This window comes from Apodemus sylvaticus, chromosome 9 (genome assembly GCF_947179515.1).
Source record: "Apodemus sylvaticus chromosome 9, mApoSyl1.1, whole genome shotgun sequence".
NCBI lineage: Eukaryota > Metazoa > Chordata > Mammalia > Rodentia > Muridae > Apodemus > Apodemus sylvaticus.
Window position 1 is genome coordinate 38,028,398 of NC_067480.1, and position 19,523 is coordinate 38,047,920.

Consider the following 19,523-nt stretch of genomic DNA (forward strand, 5'->3'; position numbering starts at 1 on the left):
ACCACCACCCAGCTTTGTTTTATTTTTTGAGACAAGGTTTTCTTAGATGGCCTGCTTCTGCTTCCTGAATGCTAGGATTAAAGACATGTGACACCACGATCCAGCCTAACATTTTTCTAAAAAGAAAACCAAAAACCAAAAACCAAAACAACAAAAAAATGGATAAGTCATGAGACTTTGTAAGGGTCTCCAGAACCAATTCCTAAAAGTTGTCCTCTGCCCTCCATACCTGTACCGCAGCAGTGTGTACCTATTTTACACACACATTAAAATTAAAAACAGCAAGTCAGAAGGCAGAGGCAAGTGGATGTCTGAGTTTGAGGCCAGCCTGGTCTACAGAGCTAGTTCTAGGACAGCCAAGGCTACACAGAAAAACCCTTCCCCAAACCAAAACAACAACAACAAAAGCCCACCCCCACAACAACAAAAAAAATCCAAGTTGGAACTATTCCGCCAGGGCCCACATCCAAGTGCCAGTGGGTACCAGGTGCTACAGATGGACAGACAGCGAGAACACGCATGGTGAGCTTTGCTGGCGTCCCCATGCTTGCTTTCTTATCTTTACAGTGAGAAACACGGTTACCTGGCTTGATGCTAGGTGTCCTTTTGGTTTTTTGGATTTTTTTTTTTTCCAAGACAGGGTTTCTCTATATAGCCCTGGCTGTCCTGGAACTCACTCGAACTCAGAAATCCTCCATTACTCATTCTTAAACAAAATGTTCATCATTTACTTTGTAATGTTTTATTATTATCCTCATTCTTAGCTGTACGTATGTGAGTGCCAGTGTATACACGCCATGGCCACATGGGGGTTAGAGGACAAGTTTTGCAGTTGGTTCCTTCAGTCTTTGAAATAAAGAGTTTCTCTTGTTTCTGCTGTGATCCTTACTCCAGGCTAGCCTGCCTGCAGGTTTCTGTGATTCTCATGTTCTTGTCCCTGGTCACACTGTAGGGATTCTGGAACGAGAGATGTACCCACCATACCCACCTTTTTTTTTTTTTATGGGTTCCAGGGATTAAACTCATTTTGTCAGGCTTGGGCAGACCAATTAATTTTTTCTACAACACATTAACCTGCCAAACTACCTCACCAACTCAATGTTTCTCATTTTACAAAGTAGCTGGAAGCCTGGAATGGCCACACTTACTTTTAATCCTAGCATTTGGAAGGCAGAGACAAGCAGATCTACTTTGTCTACACTGAAAGTTCTAGACCAGCCAAAGCTACACAGTAAGACCCTGTCTCCAAAAATTTTTTTTCTAAAGTGTCACATACCCATGATTCCAGCATTTTGTAGGTAGAAACATGAAGACTAGGACATTCAAAGTCATTCTTGACTACATATAAGTTTAAGGCCAGCCTGGAATACTTGTAACAATGTTTCAACCCCAGCACCAAAAAGTATCTACTGTTACACCTGGTATCACAGCCCCAGATGACCTAGAACTCACTATGTTGGACAGGTTGGTTCCAAATTCGTGTTGGTCCTCTTCTGTGTGTCCCAAGTGCTGGGATCACAGGTGTGTACTCTTGCAGTTGGCTGGGGATTAAATTTAACATAGAAATTTTGAGGGATGCTATGACTGAACATAATTGTGCCTAATTGCATCTACTGAAACTTAATCAACATTCTAAAACATTTAGAGTACCAATGACAACTCATCAGTCACTGTTCTACAGTTCCTACTCCAGGGCTTCTAAGTCCAACAATATATGAAGTCTTTATCTTGCCTATATCAGTCAAGGCCTAACACAAACATACAAGATACATAATAAACATATAAGAAAATAAATAATCTAATTGCTAATGTGATAGTGTGAAATGTGAGGTCTTCAGAAAGTAATTTATAAGGATGAAACTCCTATGAATGGGATTAATGATTTTATAAAATGAATGCAAAATTGCTGTTTATCCCTTTCATCCTTCTGTCATGTAAGGACACAGCCACAGAGTTCTCTGGAAGACACAGCAGTTGATCCTATCTTGGAAACAAATAAGCCTTTACCAGACAATGAATCTGTTGGATCCTTGGTCTCAAGACTCCCCATCTTCTGAAATGGTGAGAATTAAAATTCTGTTTATAAATTATCCAGGGGGCTGGAGAGAAGGCTCAGAGGTTAAGAGCACTGACTGCTCTTCCAGAGGTCCTGAATTCAATTCCCAGCAACCACAGGGTGGCTCACAACCATCTATAATAAGATCTGCTGCCCTCTTCTGGTGTGTCTGAAGACAGCTACAGTGTACTCACATAAATTAAATCAAATCAAAAAATTATCCAGATGAAGATGTGCATTATCATCAAAATATCATCAAAAATGGACTAGAAGCGGGGGAGGGGGGAACAGCAACATTCAGACCACAGCAAGTGTGACACAACACAAAATTAGATAGCCCAACAAATGTTCATAAATGCAACAATCCCATTTATCCAGCACTCAGAATAAAATGGGGGCTAGGAGTAGTGTGGTGATAATACTTGTTTGTATTTGTGGGGCTCTTGGCTCAGTTCCAGGAGCAAAATAGAGGAAAATATATAAATTGAATTTCAGGATATATATACATATATAAAAATATACATATATATGTATATTTATTTATACATCTATACTCTGGTGAAGGTGCCTAAGTGGAAGGTCTGGGAAGGAACTGAGCTATGATTTAGACCATATCAGTATGTGACTAAGAACCAAACAGAGAACATGTACACTGCCCAGGCTGAGTAAGCAGAGCACAATGGTGAACAGGCCAGTGATGTACAATATGCTCATATTAAGGTGGAGAAAGCGGACTTTAGTGCAGTGGTTCTTAACATGTGGGTCGTAACCCATTTGGCAAATCTCTATCTGCAAAATATTTACAATTCGTAACAGCAAAGTTAGTTAGGAAGTGGCAATGAGAAATATTGTATGGTTAGGAGCACAACCTGAGGAACTATATTGAAGGGCAGCAGCATCCGCAGGTTAAGAACTGCTGCTTTGGTTGGTCAGGAAAAGCGAAGGACAATGTTCCCTCCATGATAATATTATTCTTAGAACCACTGTAACTTTAAAGATCATTTGGGAGATGTTCAGTGGGAGAGCTCTTGTTCTGCCCACCCCACGGCCAAATCACTAATCCTGTCTACTCTTCGCCATTTTGTGTTGTACATCTGTAATCCTAGCCCTCCAGAGGCTGCGGCTGGAAAACCAGGAGTTAGAGGCTAGCTTGGGCTACATAATGAGACACTGTGTCAAAAAAACAAAACAAAACACAAACAACCTGCAGCTCCCCCATCCTCCTCTGATCATTCTGTTTTTCTGTGTCTTGACCAGAAAACTAAATTCTAGCTAGCATTTTTTTCCATGGCCAAATAATTAATTTCTGCCTTCTGAAGTCTTTCTAACAAAAAACTCTGCAGGCTGTTGATATAACCCAATTAAATTTTTTGGACTCAATAGTCCCAGTTCCTTCAAAAATTCTGCTTCTAATAGCCAACCTCTGGTAGTGTTCTTTTGGGCACCTTGAAGTTAATTTGCCAATAAACACAATACACAAAGCCATCCTCTGGTAGCATGCTAACTTGGGCATGGTACAGAAGTAATAATATCTTAGTCAAGACTACATTTTCATTCAAGCAGACAAGTTACACCATTAGCTATTTGGATACATAAGTTAACTAAAATGTTCTGTCTCCTCCCTGAACATAAACCATGTAACAAAACTCTTCTCATTTCTTTCTAAAAGGATAGAGTCTTTTATATAGCTCAGGCTGCCCTCAATCTATCCTCAGTCCTTTAGTCTTGCCCTCCTGGGTGCTAGGGGTGTGTGTGTGTGTGTGTGTGTGGTATGTGTCCTAATAATGGGTTTCACATTTTTCTTTTACTCCAGAAAAGCTTTTTTTCCCCTCAGGCTTTTCATTGGTGAGCACAAACTGGTCAAGACATCTGATAGTGAAAATTATCACCAACCAAACAGGCAGAAACCATCAGACAATGGTAAAGGTGAAGGGGTGACTCAGACTGCTGACCTACTTTGATATTTTGATCCAGCTACAGGGTTTCAGTTCTAAATCTAAACTTTAGAGATTAACAAGGAAATGAGTTAAGGCAACAATTCTAATTGGTTATTCCTTTTGGATCTGCCTAATTTTTTGGTTAGACCTGTTTTTGCATTTTCTTCAGAAACAGACATCTCTGCCTTAGTTCATGTTCCTTCAACAGCATAGAACCAGGCCTCACTTAATACTGATTCTCTCTCAAACAGAGGGAATGTCTCTCACTTCTGGGACACATCAGAACACACCTATATAGAAGTCATCCTGGCCAGGCGGCGGTGGTGCACGCCTGTAATTCCAGCACTCTGGGAGGCAGAGGCAGGCAGATTTCAACCTGGTCTACAGAGTGAGTTCCAGGACAGCCAGGGCTATACAGAGAAACCCTGTCTCAAAAAACAAAAAACAAAAAACAAAAAGTCCTCCTGAAAGACAATTAACATGCTACACTGTACCTGCAGCTAAAGCTTGAGGACATGAACTCACTAAGCAAATTATGCTCTGTTCTGAGCTGTTCAAAGTACAAGGGCAGCCAGGAGTCCACTTCCCACAAAACCAAGATACTGGATTGGCCTTTCCAGTTCCAGGCCTCTTCCTGTGTTGGCCATCACAAGACAGGAGCTTGCAGTGTTTGCTGCCGTTACTCACTGGCTTTGAATCATGACTCCATTCACTGGGCCTGTGTGGCCCCCAGGAAGTTAAGCTGTACCTACAAAAGCGGAGTTGATAGCAATTATTTTTATCGTGCTGGGCTTTTGAGATGTCTCCTCTCTCAGTAGACTAGGCCAGCCTGAAGCTCCCGATCCCCCTGCCTCAGCCTCTCCTCTGCTCTAATTACAAATGTGAGCTACTGTTGCTCATCAGGAAGATGATTCGTTTTAAAAGTTGGTGAAAAGCCCCATGTGGAGCACTAGTACAGAAAAGTCACTTCCATAAGCTAGTGGGGGTGCGCGCCTTTAATCCCAGCACTCTGGAGGCAGAGGCAGGCCAGGCAGAACTACAAAGAGGGGTTGGAGAGATGGCTCAGCAGTTAAGAGCACTGACTGCTCTTTCAGATGTCTTAAGTTCAAATCCCAGCAACCACATGGTGGCTCACAACTATCTGTAATGGGATCTGATGCCCTCTTCTGGTGTGTCTGAAAACAACTACAGTGTATTTATATAAAAATAAATAAATCTTAAAAAAAAAAAGTATAATAAAACTATACAGAGAAAGCCTGTCTCTGGGGGAAAAAAAAAACTCACAAAGTTAGAACAGTGCCAAGAACATATATTTTAAAAAAAAATCTTAGAGGGCTGGAGAGATGGCTCACTGGTTAAGAGCACTGACTGCTCTTCTGGAGGTCCTGAGTTCAAATCCCAGCAACAGCATAGTGGCTCCCATCCATGAGATCTGAACAGCGTGGTGGCTCCCACCCATGAGATCTGACGCCCTCTTCAGGTGTGTCTACATTGTATTTACATATAATAAATAAGTAAATCTTAAAAGAAAACAAAAAAGAAAGCTTTAAAAAAAATCTTGGATACTATTTTAGTTCCTCGACCTTTAACCACTTTATATAAATATTTAACCAGTTTATATAACTACTGCCAGCTCATGGGCCTAGTACAGACAATTGAGTTGTTAGCATGTAGATATGTGACTTATATCACAAGTCCATGCCCCATTGACTGGGAAGACAAGGCAATTCCGCCTGCGTGTAATTTATCCCCACTTAGTATCAGTCAAAGAAGATGACTGAGGAGCAGGTAGGGCTGTCAGGATAATCCCTGCCTCTGGCTTTTAAGAGGAAAATAACCAAGTGCTGGGTGAGGGGACAAAGTGCAATGTGGGAGGTGGCTCAGCGAGACAAGCAGGCAGACAGGCAGCAGTTCTAGCCAATCAACAGTTTATTTTTCCAGTTAATACCTACACGGATCTTACTGTCCACTTCAGACCCTAACAGGGAGTCTCAACTGTGGCCCAGATGAGTAGGTTTTGTTCTTCCTCTCCAATACAGAAGGGAAGTCCCTCACCTCACAAAGAGAGAGAACATGCCATCCTCAGTGCTGGCCAAGTGCTATGGGACCCTGCTGTCCTGCATCGTGAGTGGTGAAGTGGGCAAGGTACAGTGTAGGTTCAAAGTGACCGTGACCCAAGCACAGCACTGCTGGCCTGACACCACCCAGTTTCCTCAGAAGAGAACCTGCCCTAAAACTTGGCCAGTGCCTGTGGGAAAGAGGAGCTGGCAAAGAGTGGGGGTCACGCTGCAAAGGACAGGACACAGCAGGGGAATAAAGCCAAGGGGCGTGGGGGACAGTAGAGAAAATTATAAAGTGCCTCAACTAAACAACCAAGTGGGACATGAGGGTGGAGCAGCACAGGTCCCTGAGGATAGGAAGAGAAAGAAAAGGCAGACCACCAGGGCTTGGGACACAGTAGAATGAGAAGGGATGAGGCAGGGAAGCAACTGCAGGCTATGGAAGGACGTCCCTAGCCTTCATCACATCCACTAACCCAAATGGAAAATTATTTACAGATATAAAACCAATCCTAGGCACAGGTACTATACCAGCTCCCAGGACAGCAGGCAGGCAGGCAGGCAGGCAGAGTGGGCTGGCTTCCATCCGACAGCCAGCTTCTCCACATAGTGCCTCTTCCCAGAGTGGCAGGGAGAGGAGAAAATGTGGCATGCTTAGTTAGGAAGCCCCAGTATTGCCTGCAGCTCATTCTGCCACGGCTCATGGCTCAACCACTGCATGAGCCTCTTGGTCTGACTGGACCAGAGAATGGCTGTCTGGCCCCAGAGGAGGAGGAGGCAGAACATCAGGGGGCTTTGGGGGCGTCTCTGGTCCCAAGCCCAGCTCTGCATTCAGTTGCTCCAGCTCCCCCTGATCCAGCAACTCAAAGTCCTCAGTGGTGAGTGCCTCTTCCTCCTCAGGAGCAGCCAGGGCTTGAGGTGAGTCCTGGGGAAGGGATGGGAGCACAGAGGGAGAGAGGAGGGTAACTGGAGCAAGGCAAAGTTGGGGTGAGGGGGTGCTGGATGGAGCCATTAGGTCACCACCCACTGCCTCTGGGCTCAGGGGCTCCACTGGTTCACCAGGAGGGCATTTCACTCCATCCTGGGGGGACCCTGCCCCATTGAAGTGCGTGTTCACAAAGTGAAGAGGGGATGAGAGCTGAAGCAAGGTTTCCTTGTCTGCGACCCCCTCCTCTTCTGTATCCAGGGCTTGCTTTGAAAGGGCTGGAGGGGCACTTAGCAGGTCTTCAGGAGGGGCCAGCTCTGTCTCTTCCCCCTCCCCCAGTTCTCGGCTCAAAGCCTCTTCTGGCTCACTTGGCAGGCTCTGCTGGTCCAAATCTGTGCAGAGAATAAAGGGTTAAGAATGAGCTGGTTTCTCTAAGTGGCCACAGAAGTCAGTAAGTTCACGTAGATAACTTGGGAAGCCAGGCCTGTGGCACATATCTGTTGGAATCCCAGCATTTGGAAGGTATAGGGAGGAAGGACCAGGAGTTCAGGTCATCCTCTACTACCAAGAGAGTTCAAAGCAAGCCTAGACTAAGAGCCTTTCTCAAAAAGCAAAGCAGAGATGAAGAGACGGCTTAGTGGCTAAGAGCACTTGCTGCTCCTGCAGAGGACCCGGGTTCAATTCCCAGCTCCCATATGGTGGCTCACAACCAACTGTAACTCCATCTCCAGGGGATCAGATGCCCTCTTTTGACTTTTGCAGGCATCAGGAATGTGTATGGTGTGCACACATTATGCAGGGCAAATACTCATACACATAAAATAAAAAGATCAACCAACCAACCAACCAACCAACCACTACAAAGCAAAGCAGGAGGAGGATGGAGTTGAGGTTCTTGGGAGCTTAGGGCAGGATCAGAGAATCTATGTTACAGAAAGCATTTTTGCAACTCCTAGAACATAGCTGGCTGGTAACAACTCAGTTATCAGGGAGCAGAAAGATAAAGAGAGGCAAAAAGACTGCTCGATACCCTCAGAAACATCTGTCAGTTGTGGGGTGGTGGCCCGAGATACAGAGAAACCGCCGCTCTCTAAGATAGAGGCCTCCTCATCTGACAGCTCCGAGTCTGTAATAGCCAAGGCCAGGGCTGTTTTCTTCACATCCACCTGCAGGAGAACCAGGATGAATCAATCCAGCACCCTGGGACAAGCACACTTTACCCCAAGCCTTCTGGTTCCCAACCATTTCAGAACTGCTAGCTCTAAAGCAGATGCCTTCTCGCCTCTCTCTGCCGTTTTATTTTTCTTTTCTATGGAGACAGGAGGTGTCCTGCAGTCCAGGCTGATCTCAGACTATTAGGAAACCAGGCTGGTCTTGAATTCTTGATCCTTCTGCTTCCTCCTCTCAAATAGGATTACATGTGTGCACCACAGTACCCAGCTTCCCTTTAGCCTTCTGTTTGACACCCCATCTTCCCTGAACCTCACCACTGGAGAGAAGCCAGCCAACTCTGCCTCGCTTTCACTCTCTGTTTCTGCCAGTGGCTCATCTCCTGCCGGGGGTGCATTCTTCCCTTGACGCTCTAGAGAAGAGCAACCAGGCAACAATGAGCAAAGAGAGTGGTGGCGACAAATATGGCTAAGGAACTAGGAGTGATTTAAATTCCAGGACACGCCATGAGCCGCACAACAGGCCTCCCTGTGTCCCCGTCCAGGTTAAGAGAACCCCTTACTTCTCTTGTCGTGTTTGTGGTGCAGGGCGTCGGCTTCTGCTTTCATGCTGTAGTCCAGCTGCATGAGCAAGGGCTCCAGGCGAGTATACATCCTCTGGATCAACTCATGATAAACCACCAGGGGCCACAGCAGGATGCTCAGCACTGTGGGTTAGAAGGTCCGCTCAGAGCTCCGCAGGCCTTTCCCAGGAGCCTTCATCCAAACTGTCCCCTGAACAGGTAGGTCTGAACAGAGATGAGATCCTTTCCTGAGGCAGGGATACCCTCTTCCCCCATCTACTACTCTCCTTCCAGATGGGTAACTAACAAAGAAAACACAGTCTTTCCTTCAGGTCAACCCAGGGAAAGAAGAATACAAAGGGCTTTGGGAATAGCAGGGAAGACCTCCACTCACAGACAATGTAGGAAATCATAATCCCTGGAACATAGTGTCCCAACACAGCTAGCACAGCACAGCCAGAACAGACTCGAGCACAGAACTGCAGAGGAGAGACAGGATCTATGAAGAACACTAGGCTTAAACCATGTGCACAGTCACCAGGGGAAGAAACTATTCACGTGGTGGAAAAATGGGAACCAGTTGAGGAAATTTCAAAGACTGTGCCCGTCTCCCACTGCCCAGCCCCTCTGACTCCCGCCTGTGACTGTTCCAGGATGAGCTTACCTGAGCTGGATTCTGCCTCTTGTACTGCAGCAGCTCTTGCAGGTGAATCTGGAAGGTGAGCCAGCTCTCAGCCAGGTATCTGCACAACTCGGGCACACTCAGCAGGTGCGGCTGGGCGCCTGACCCCGCACCCTCACTGGGGAGACATGATACGACCCCTGGAAGCCTCAGAAACCAGCTAAGACACTCAAACCACTTTGAGACTGCTGATGAGATCTTCATTTTGGAGATCCCACCTCCCCCAAAGGAAGTCATCCTAGTCCTGGGAAGCAAATTCCCAGGGTACAGCCCTCTACTCCACAGGAGAAGGAACACAGCATCTGCACAGAAAGGAGCCTAGAGCCAGGCACACTCTTGCTTGCTGTGGGTCCTCCACTCTGCTGGGGCCTATGCCTGCAAAAGTCACAGCCCTGCTCCTCTGAGCTGAGCGCAGCAAGCAGACCATTGGGCACCTTCTTTAAAAGGTGGCCTATACTCACCTGTCAGAGTGCGGTTCTTCAGGGGGCGGTGCTACGGAGAAAAGGGGGTGGGGTAAATTAAGAGTGCAAGAGGCACTTAGAGACAGATCCAAAGTCAGAAAGAGCTGCTGGCTCTCTTTAGCATTCTTAGTCTCATTTTTTTTCCCTCAGTAATCCTTCTGTCTCTCACTTTTAGGCATGAGCCACTACATGAGGTCTGGAGCATTTCCTTCATATGCCAACAACGGGCTGTATCGCATGTTGTTTCTGTACCTGTCTTTCTTTTTTGCAGTGATGGGAACTGAGCCTAGGGTAAACACTGGGTAATGCTGTACCCGAGCTGCATCCCCAGGGTAGGCCTTGAACATGCACCCTCCCTATGTTAGCATCTTGGGTTTTTGTTTTTGGTTTTTTTTTTTTTTTTTTGATTTTGTTTTTTTTCGAGACAGGGTTTCTCTGTATAGCCCTGGCTGTCCTGGAACTCACTCTGTAGACCAGGCTGGCCTCGAACTCAGAAATCTGCCTGCCTCTGCCTCCCAGAGTGCTGGGATTACAGGCATGTACCACCACCACTTCTTAAAGAAGCTGGGATGGTAGGCCTGTGACACCAGGTCCATCTCAAACACAGGACCGCATACTTATTCATTTGTGTCCCGAGTCATTCACACACACAGCCAGATATATAGTTGTTCTGAGATGCACATTAAGTGTGTACAGGAAAGCAGCTCCTATCATGTTCTCTGTAGACACTCATTTAACCATCTCCTCCTGGGATGTCCCTGTTTCTACAATTCTTTCTTTGCTTCCTCCCCTTTGCCCCCCAGACAGGGTTTCTCTGTATTGCCCTGGCTGTCCTGTAACTCACTCTGTAGACCAGGCTAGCCTGGAACTCAGAAATCTGCCCCCCTCTGCCTCCCAAGTGCTGGGATTAAAAGTGTGTGCTACCACTGCTAGGCTCCTTCCTTCTTTTTGACAAGGTTTCTTGGGAACTCATTCTGTGGACTCAGCTGGCCTAAAGATCTGCCTGCCTCTGCCTCCCAAATTCTGGGATTAAAATTCTGTGATACCACGCCTATCACTTCAATTCTTTACAAGTCTATACAGGCTGCCAGCAAAGGGTAGAGGGGGGAATGGAACTCAGGTGCTGTAGCCACAAACTTCACACTCTTATTTTTATTTCTTTTTTGAAACATTGTCTCACAATGTAGCTCTGGCTGGCCTGTTATTCCCAACATAGACCAAGCTAGCCTAGAACTTCCCGAGATTCCCCCACCCCTTGCCTCGGTCTCATGAGTGCTGGGATTAAAGGCATGCACTACCACACCCAGCTTTAAACGCTATAGTTTTGACTACTAAACTCACAAGAACATTACTTTTGGAAAAGAAACAATTCTCATTTCAGGCAATTTTCTTAAAAAAAAAAAAATGGAAGGGCATGCAGGATGCCTTAGGAGATAAATGGCCCTGTTGTGATCAAGTAGCAGGGTGAAGCACGGGGCAGGTGCACAACAGTGCTTGTGGAATGAAGAAAACTCACCTGAAACGTCTGGGAGAAATCGAGGATGCCAGAGATCCAGGAGAAAATAGGTCAAAAGTGAGATGCTGAGCAGGAAGAAGGGCCGGAGGGACGACGAAGACAACAACCTTAGGGAGACAGGCATCTCAGCCGAGAGTGGGTGAGAGGCTCCCAAATCCATCGAAAATCTCAGAAAGACCCACTGATGGGGAGATGGTCCTCGAAGCCTTACCCGTCACTAAGAGACTAAGAAATGGGGCAACCTGGTGCAGGATCACCGCCCCAGACGCTGACAGCCCTCCAAGGGAGGGAGCACCCCATCTTCCAGCCCCCGCTCTCCCGCGCAGCCCGGCCCCGCCCCCTCCTCCGCGGCCGTTACCAGAAGAGGCCGTTGAGTGTGGCCGCGGTGACCAGGCTGTGCAGCGGCTTCTCCCACACCAGCAGTCGCTGTGCGGCCGCCAGCACCGCCTCCCAGCCGCGGAGACGCAGCCACAGGGACCTGGCCAGGCGTCCCACTGCCTCGGCTGCGGCCGCCTCCTCCTCCGCGTCGCCGGTGGCCTCACCCATGCCCAGGCTCAGCCCCAGGCCCAGGCCCAGCCCCGAGGTGCCACCCGCGCCGGTGTTACCGCCGCCGCTGCTCGCCATCACCGCGCCGCAGCCGCTGCCCGAGCCCGCGAGGAGCCAGGGCTGCGCGGCCGCCGCCGGGGGCGCGTCAGACGGAAGGGGGCGCACGCCCGGGCGAGCAAAGAAAAAAAAAAAATCTGCGGTCAGCCGTCACGTGACGGAGCGCGATGCCATGTGACGCGCCCTAACAGCCCGGATGCGAGGCCCGCGCGTGCGCGGTGGCGGCTGTCGAGCTCCTGCACCCACGAAGGTGTGCTTCCAGGGTGCTGGAGTGGTGATCCGGGCGGGCGTTGAGGCTGCGAGGCCTGAGGTCTTCTCCCGGTGTTTACAGGGCGGCTGGAGACCTCTTTCTCGCCTGAGGCCCCGCCCGGTGGAAGTGGGCTTCCAGGCCCACCAGGATCTTGGCTAGAATCTGCTTGGGATCGGGAAGGGCGGTGCCATCCCCATTACTCAACCCTCTTCGCCATCAGTCCCCTCCCCTCAGCGGATAAACAAACACCAGCGCGTGACTTTAATGACTTCAAAGCAGCTTCACCAACTTCGAAAAGTTGCTTCTTCCTTCTTCGAGCGTCGGCTCTCTTTCTTCCCAAAATCTTCCAGCGGCAGATTGGGTGGAAGGCGTGTTTGAAAATAAAAAAAACATCCAGGCGCCGTTTACTTTGGGGAGACCTGTTTAACCTCGTACATTGAGGCTTCATATCTTTGGAGATTATTTAATTGCTGGAGTAACCCTACAAAATACAGTATGTATTCAAGTTTTACAATTTCAAACTTCTAAGGGGCGTAAAAGGTTCACCAGATTCCCTTCCACCTTGTTCACAGTTCTCCCACGGGTAAGTTTCTTGTTCATCTTTCCTGGGCACTGCTGATTGACTTGCGTCTTCCTAAAACCCAGGAAACAACTCGCCCCCTTGCCTTTGTGTTAGGCTCGTTGATATCTGAACCACGACCACAAAGTCTGGTTAGCGCGTTCACCCTTGGTGTGTCGCGGTCCCCTGGGAACCGTATTACAATTCAGCTCCGGGTGCTCGTAGCTCCGGAGACCCCAGGGCGCTCGGCTGGAGGTTGGGCAGGGCAGGAGGCACTTCCTGCCGGGCGCGCAGACTCGTCGGTGACAATCCCGCAGCTTATAAACGCCAGGCGGACGCGGCACGGGCTGATCACACTTCTGGCCCTCGTACCGCCTGGTGAGCGCCGCCGCGCGTGTCGTCGGGCGCGGGGAGGCCCAGTCGCACGCGGAACAGGAAGAGGCGTCCCACGGCCGCCAGCGAGAAGGGAGGAGGCTGCGCGCAGTCGGGCGGTGGCCCTTTCGGGAGAGGTGGGCCAACGGGTGAGAACGGCTCTGTGGGGTTCTTACGATTCCTTCCGTTCCCCTCCACCTTCGCAGGGTGGCGGCTGACAGTGCGATGGACCTGACTGGGTTCCTACTGGATGAAGAAGGCACCTTCTCCCTTACCGGTTTCCAGGACTTCACGGTGAGAGCTCAGTCCGCCTCTTCGCTACTCTGGGAGTCGGAACTCCCAGGCGTTCTCCAGACCCGAGCGGAATGGGAGCTCTCCTACTGCTATGCCCTGGATTGGGCGGCTGTTGAGAGCGATGCCTATTAGGAGGCCCATGCCGCTTGGGCCTGAAGGCAAAGCCTCAGGTTATAAGAGGGAACTGCTAGTGATTAGACTGGGGTCCATCTGGTTTCTAGTTGTCTAGTCTTCTAGTGGGAGCCCTCACTGATGGCAGGGTGATTGTCTTTCTCTCCCTGTGGATTAGGCTGCCATTAGCAAATGATCCTGGGAACCCTGGGCAGGGTAGAGTATAGGCCCAGTGGCAGTACCCAGGATTTCCACCAAACCTTTCCCTACCCTTCACCCTCCACTACTCCTGGCTCTGTTTCAGTTCCTTCCAGGCCACCAAAAGCTGAGCGCTCGAATCCGAAGGAGACTCTATTATGGCTGGGACTTGGAGACAGACTGCAACCTGGAGGAGCTCTCCAGCCCGGTGGCAGGTTAGGCTGTGGTGTGTGTTTGTGTGTGACTGAGCAAGTGGCTTGGAGGACTGGGTTGTCATAGTCACCCAAATGCCTGGAGGTTTGCCCTCTGAGCTGCACTGTGTCTCATTATAACTAGCTTGGTTGGTACTTGGTTTGACAATGCAGGCCATGTTTCAAATTCTTTTAGCCCACATGAGTAAAAACAGCTCATAAATTGTAGTCATTTTTAGGGCTTTGTGTATGCTCCACAAGCATTCTATCACAGAGCTATCTCCCAAGTTCTGCTGCCCCTTTTGATTTATAGGTCAGAAATTTAGTTTTCTAAGTATACATGTTACATATTTCTCAAGTAAACAAGGCAACTTCTCAAATAAACATTGGGGAAAGATAAACATGGGTAACTTAATAGAAAACAAACCTTAAGCCGGCAGTGGTGGCACACGCCTTTAATCCCAGCACTTGGGAGGCAGAGGCAGGCGGATTTCAGAGTTCGAGGCCATCCTGGTCTACAGAGTGAGTTCCAGGACAGCCAGGGCTACCCAGAGAAACCTTGCCTTGAAAAACAAAAAACAAAAAAATCTGCTGGAACAAGCTGAGGATCAATCTTTGAATGGGCTTTTATACACTTAGAAGATTTTGGGGACATCAAAGCCTGAAGGGTTTATACAGTGTCTGACTACATAGGTCCGAGTAGCCTGGGGCTCACTGGGAGATCTGGGTGGCCTCCACCTTGTAATTTCCCTGCCTTATGTCTCCTTATGTCTTGAGTTTGGGGATTACAGGCGTGTTTCATCATCCCTTCCCTCCCATCTTAGGAGCATTTGGTTTCTGATGACAGGATGGTTAGTTTTTGATGACAGTCATGCCCCCAAGGCCTCAGATAGTACAGACCCAGGTCCTCCCTGCCAGTAGTGGGGCTCCGTGTGTGCTGGAGTTGCTTACTCTGCTCCCGGTCTCCTTGTAGACATTACTGTGGAACTTCTTCAGAAAGCAGCACCCAGTCCTATTCGCCGACTCCAGAAAAAATATGTAGCCCACGTGTCCCGGTGAGCCTGGGGTCAAGGGGATAGAATGAGACTGGGCGTATGGGATGTTATTGTCTCTAAAGAGAAAGTGTGATGAGCATCTGGAGAGTCTGAAGAGCTGAGGGACCCTTGGGGTTTAATTATGGTCCTTTCTCCCCCCCCCCCCAGAGAGGCTTGCATCTCCCCGTGTGCTATGATGTTAGCTCTGGTATACATTGAGCGGCTCCGGCACCGAAACCCAGATTATCTGCAGCACGTGTCTTCTTCTGATTTGTTTCTGATCTCCATGGTAAGCTACCTGCTCCCTTTGATCTTCCCGGTGAGCCAGGCACCTGGTATGACTTCGGCTGATGCCCTTCCTGGCTTCTCCGCAGATGGTGGCCAGTAAATACCTTTATGATGAAGGGGAGGAAGAGGAGGTCTTCAATGATGAATGGGGAGCGGCTGGGGGAGTGGCTGTGGCTACTCTCAATGCCTTGGAAAGGAGCTTCCTGAGTGCCATGGTGAGTGACTCTTCCCGCATCTGTGCTTGTTTTGTTTTCCAGACAGGGTTTCTCTCTGCAGCCCTGACTGTCCTAAAACGCTCTCTGTAGACCAGGCTAACCTTGAATTCAGAGATCCTCCCAAGTGCTGGGATTAAAGGTGTGCACCACTGCCACCCTGCTGCTCCGCTGTCTCAATGGCCCTTCATTCTTTGTTCTCTCTTAGCTTTCTCCTTTCCTCTCCTCTCCTCTCTCCCCTCCCCTCCCCTCCCCTCTCCTCCCCTCCCTTCTCCTGCCCTCTCCCTCTCCCCCTCCTCTCTCTCTGTACACCAGATAACCTTGAGTGTTTTCCTGAGGTCTTGTCTACCTTGCTTTTTGAGATAGTCTCTTATTTGGCCTGGTGCTCAGGAGTAGGTTAGGGTGGCTGGCAGAGCAGCAAGTCTCTGGGATTCTGCCTGTCTTTGGCTCCTTAGAGTTGAGATTATAAGGGCATGCCGTCATGCCCACTTTTACACGGGTTCTGGGGATCTCAGTTTCTCACACTTACATAGAAGGTGTTCACTAACTGAGATAGTGACCAATCTCCTTTTTTCCCCCCTGGTTGCTTGTCTTTAATCTGAGGCACATCTCTGTGAGTTTTGAAGCCAGCCTGATCCGTTTCAGGATGGTTTGGCCTACATAGTCAGACCCTGCCTCTTTTTTTTTTTTTTTTTTTTGGTTTTTGGTTTTAGGTTTTCAAGACATGGTTTCTCTGTGTAGCCCTGGCTTTCTTGGAACTCACTCTGTAGACCAGGCTAGCCTCAAAATCAGAAATCTGCCTGCCTCTGCCTCCCAAGTGCTGGGACTAAAGGCATGAGCCACTACTGCCTGGCAGACCCTGTCTCTTAGTGAATACATTTTAAATCAGGCTGACCTAGAATTCACTGTGTAGACCAGGCTGGTCTTGACCTTGTGATGAGCCTCCTGTTGATTCTCCTGCTTTTCTCTCTCAATGAGATGCATGTACTGCACCTGACTTGGTATGTCTTGTTTTTTGTGTGGTTTTTTTTGGTAGGCTCTCCCTTTCCTGTCCTTTGAGGGCTAGTCTAGAGCTTCCTGAGGCACCGAGTCTCAAAGTAGAGGCTTTCTTTTCTTCCTCTTCCTCCGAGGACACACATGGAAGCAGAACCTGTAGGGTTAGCCTCTGAGTATTTGCTGTCAAGCTTTTTCTGCCTTCAGTCTTGAGCTCCATATGGACACCGACCTTCTTGGGTTTCTTTTCTCTGATTGCACTTAATAGAGGGGAAAACTCAAGGTCAGGTAGGTGGCGATAGCATGATACAATATGTGCAGGCTCTTCGGAGAGTAGCTAGCACATTTCAGCTGGTGGCAGAGCTGCTCTGGTCAGGTCCGAGGGCTGTGGCTATCATTACTGCAGTTCTTTCCTCTTCTCACTCATTTAGGTTTGGTGAGGGAGTCTTATACTGTAGTTCAGGCTGGCTGGCCTCTAAGTGGTCATACAATTGCTTCACCTTCCAAGCACTGCCATCACAGGAATGAATTACCATGCCTGTCTTTTTTTTCTTGCACGCAGGATTGGCGACTCTACACTGATCCTCGGGAGATCTTTGAGGTGCTGAGTTGGCTGGAGAGCTGGTGAGTTCCAGGAACTAGTAAGAGGAGTTTGAGGCATTTAGAGGCTAGGCAAATGCCATAGGAGCTAGAGATAAGATCTGTGTACCTGGGAGAAAAAAGAAAAGAGAGAATCATGCAAAGTGGCCATTGCCTAACCCTTCGGCCCTCCTTTGGCGGTGTGAGCAACTTGTAAGTTGTGATCTCCCTGGGGTCAGTGGACAGCCTAAGGATCTGTGTGTTCAGTCAACTCTTTGGCCATCTCTGACGGCTCCTGGGAGGTATAAATGTGCCCCTGGACCAGCTGCAGAGGGTCCCCAACCCCTTGTCTCTTCCTATTAGTGTGGCTGAGCAGCAAGGCCGGCGGCGGGGCTGGTACACCTACACAGACCTGTGTGTGCTGCTGGAGCAGCCAGCGTGGCAGCTGTCTCTGGGCTCCCTCTGCCAGCGGCTGGTAAAGGTGAGAAGAGGAGCTTGAGTAGGCTTGGACAACACGTGTGAGTCCGTGTGTGTGTGTGTGTGTGTGTGTGTGTGTGTGTGTGTGTGTGCTGAAAAGCAAATTCTAAAAGGCTCAGAAGAAGTTGAGAATAGACGGGGAGGGTGGAGGAGGCAAGGGGAGTTACAGAGAGCTTCAACTTGAGAGACTAGGAGTAGAGGGGACGTTAGGACAGTCAACAGCGTGCTGTTCTGTTTTCTCTTCTCTCCTGCAGCTGTCCTGCCTGTTAGCTGTGGCATATGTGAGCAGCGTGGCCCTAGCTGTGGCATCAGTGACTGTAATACACCAGTCCTTGGGGCTGTCCTCCAGCCCCCCACCAGGTCCTCCTGAGCTCACACTGGTCTCCAAGAGCCTCGTGCAGCCCTGCATACCTGCCCCCGTGCCACAGTGCCTGACTAACGTCTCCAGCTGCCTGGATGGCAGTGTAGAGTTACCATCACTCTGGGGCAGTCTTCTGGCCCCGTTGACATCCCCTCTGATGCCTCCCCCAGACCCTCCTGCCCCTCCTGCCCCTCTCCACAAATGCCCCTATTGCCAGAAGTTCCAGAGAAATCCCCCAAACTGCCGTGCCTGCCACCAGCCTAACCGTACGGTGTCTACTGGGCCTTCTCACCCCTTTGACCATACCCATGGCCTGGCCCCACCCTGGCTCTGGAGCCCAGGGGCCCCTCCATTCCTCCAGCCCCAGCAGTGTTCTCTTTTCAGGGTCATGGAGCTGGCTCGTCTCAAGTCCGTCATTTTCCCAGGCTAGGTAGGGCTCTGAGGAGTACATTAGGAGGGTGCAGGAGTCCTTGAGAACCTGGAAGAGGAAAACTTGATTTAGATTTTTGCTACCTCTCTGGGCCCTTGGCTAGTCCCCTGTCCTCCTGGGTAGGAGCATGAGGGACTATGGGGGCAGTACAAAGTCATCCACTCTCCTAGACCTTAGAGGCTGGCTGGCAGGCTAGGACACCATGGTGCCTGGGACAGTGTCAGCCCAGTGACCAGAGGTATGCCACAGATGACAGAGAATCACCTATCTCTGCCTCCACAAGCCCAGGGAAGTAGATTTTTGCTTTGCCCTTTCCAAAGATGGAAAGGTAAAGGTGTGGGAGGTGTGGGACATGGATGCAGAGAGGAGGGAAGTGCTGACTGGGTCTGTGATGCCTCTGAGTCAGGAAGACCAAGGTGAGACTGCAGAGGGAGGGAGGGAGGGCCAGAAGGTTCCCTGAGGCAGGAAACCTGCCAGCCTGTCCCTTGGGTGCAGTTGTCTGTCACAGCCAAGATTGCCGGGTCTTTTAACTTTGTCCTTTTGTCTTCCGACCATCCTGTTCCAAGGCTTCCCACTCTGCCTTTCTGGGTGTTCTCCTCACTGGCCTCTCGGGGCGCCACTGCTTTGTATCTGGGTTTTTCACGCTTTTCTAGAACCAAGGTTTCAATAAACAGTTTCCGTTGCCTGGCTGGCCTTTTCCTTCTGCAACATTCTTTGATGATCTCCTGACCCCCATCTGCCTCCCAACTCAGCGATAATCAACATGTAGGCACTTTCCCTGAGCTGTCTCAGAACTTCCTATTAGTTCCTGGTTCCTGTTTCAAGCATTCCTGCATCTCTGCTGCTACTTCTTGTGGGGGGGGGGGGGGGGTCTTGAAATTGCTGGATGTGGCCTGCCATGGGATTCAGGTGGTGACTGTCCCAGGCCCGGGAAGCCCTGTCGTTGTATATCCTGGGTGGGTACCAGCCTTGTGGATCCTGGTGGTTCAAAACACGCATGCAGTGGAGCTAAGATCCAAGCTCTGCTGACCTTCACCAAGGCAACTTAGGGTAGTAGCTGGTGCTGAACCAGGGCCGGGCATCACTTTTAAGAATGCACCGCCTTTGGTGCATTTGGACCCTTAGCCAACTGCTAAAGATCATTCAGAGAGAGTGGGGGAGGGGGCTGGGAATGAAGATCTGTGGGCTGGCTGGAGCTGTTG

At 49.4% G+C, this 19,523-nt stretch overlaps 2 protein-coding genes across 4 annotated transcripts; one reads left to right on the top strand and one right to left on the bottom strand.

Annotated features, from left to right (window-relative positions):
* Positions 1 to 5,904: 5,904 nt before the first annotated feature.
* Positions 5,905 to 12,068, bottom strand: Retreg2 (reticulophagy regulator family member 2). Its single transcript, XM_052191759.1, has 9 exons — positions 11,728 to 12,068; positions 11,370 to 11,476; positions 9,854 to 9,884; positions 9,375 to 9,510; positions 9,105 to 9,189; positions 8,711 to 8,854; positions 8,466 to 8,560; positions 8,009 to 8,144; positions 5,905 to 7,370 (listed from the first exon to the last, which is right to left on the bottom strand). Exons 1-9 carry the CDS (start codon positions 11,991 to 11,993, stop codon positions 6,754 to 6,756), a joined length of 1,617 nt encoding a protein of 538 aa, XP_052047719.1. The 5' UTR covers positions 11,994 to 12,068; the 3' UTR covers positions 5,905 to 6,753.
* Positions 12,069 to 12,344: 276 nt separating this feature from the next.
* Positions 12,345 to 19,008, top strand: Cnppd1 (cyclin Pas1/PHO80 domain containing 1). Of its 3 annotated transcripts, none has more exons than XM_052191760.1 (9): positions 12,345 to 12,715; positions 13,360 to 13,447; positions 13,863 to 13,971; positions 14,921 to 15,002; positions 15,150 to 15,270; positions 15,356 to 15,484; positions 17,037 to 17,098; positions 17,417 to 17,534; positions 17,785 to 19,008. In XM_052191760.1, the coding sequence occupies exons 2-9, from the start codon at positions 13,379 to 13,381 to the stop codon at positions 18,319 to 18,321; spliced, it is 1,227 nt and encodes a 408-aa protein (XP_052047720.1). In that variant the 5' UTR covers positions 12,345 to 12,715; positions 13,360 to 13,378; the 3' UTR covers positions 18,322 to 19,008. The 3 variants fall into 3 exon arrangements, with proteins under 3 accessions (XP_052047720.1, XP_052047722.1, XP_052047721.1); XM_052191762.1 differs by having other exon boundaries at positions 12,714 to 12,805; XM_052191761.1 differs by lacking the exon at positions 12,345 to 12,715 and adding an exon at positions 13,061 to 13,159.
* Positions 19,009 to 19,523: the final 515 nt, after the last annotated feature.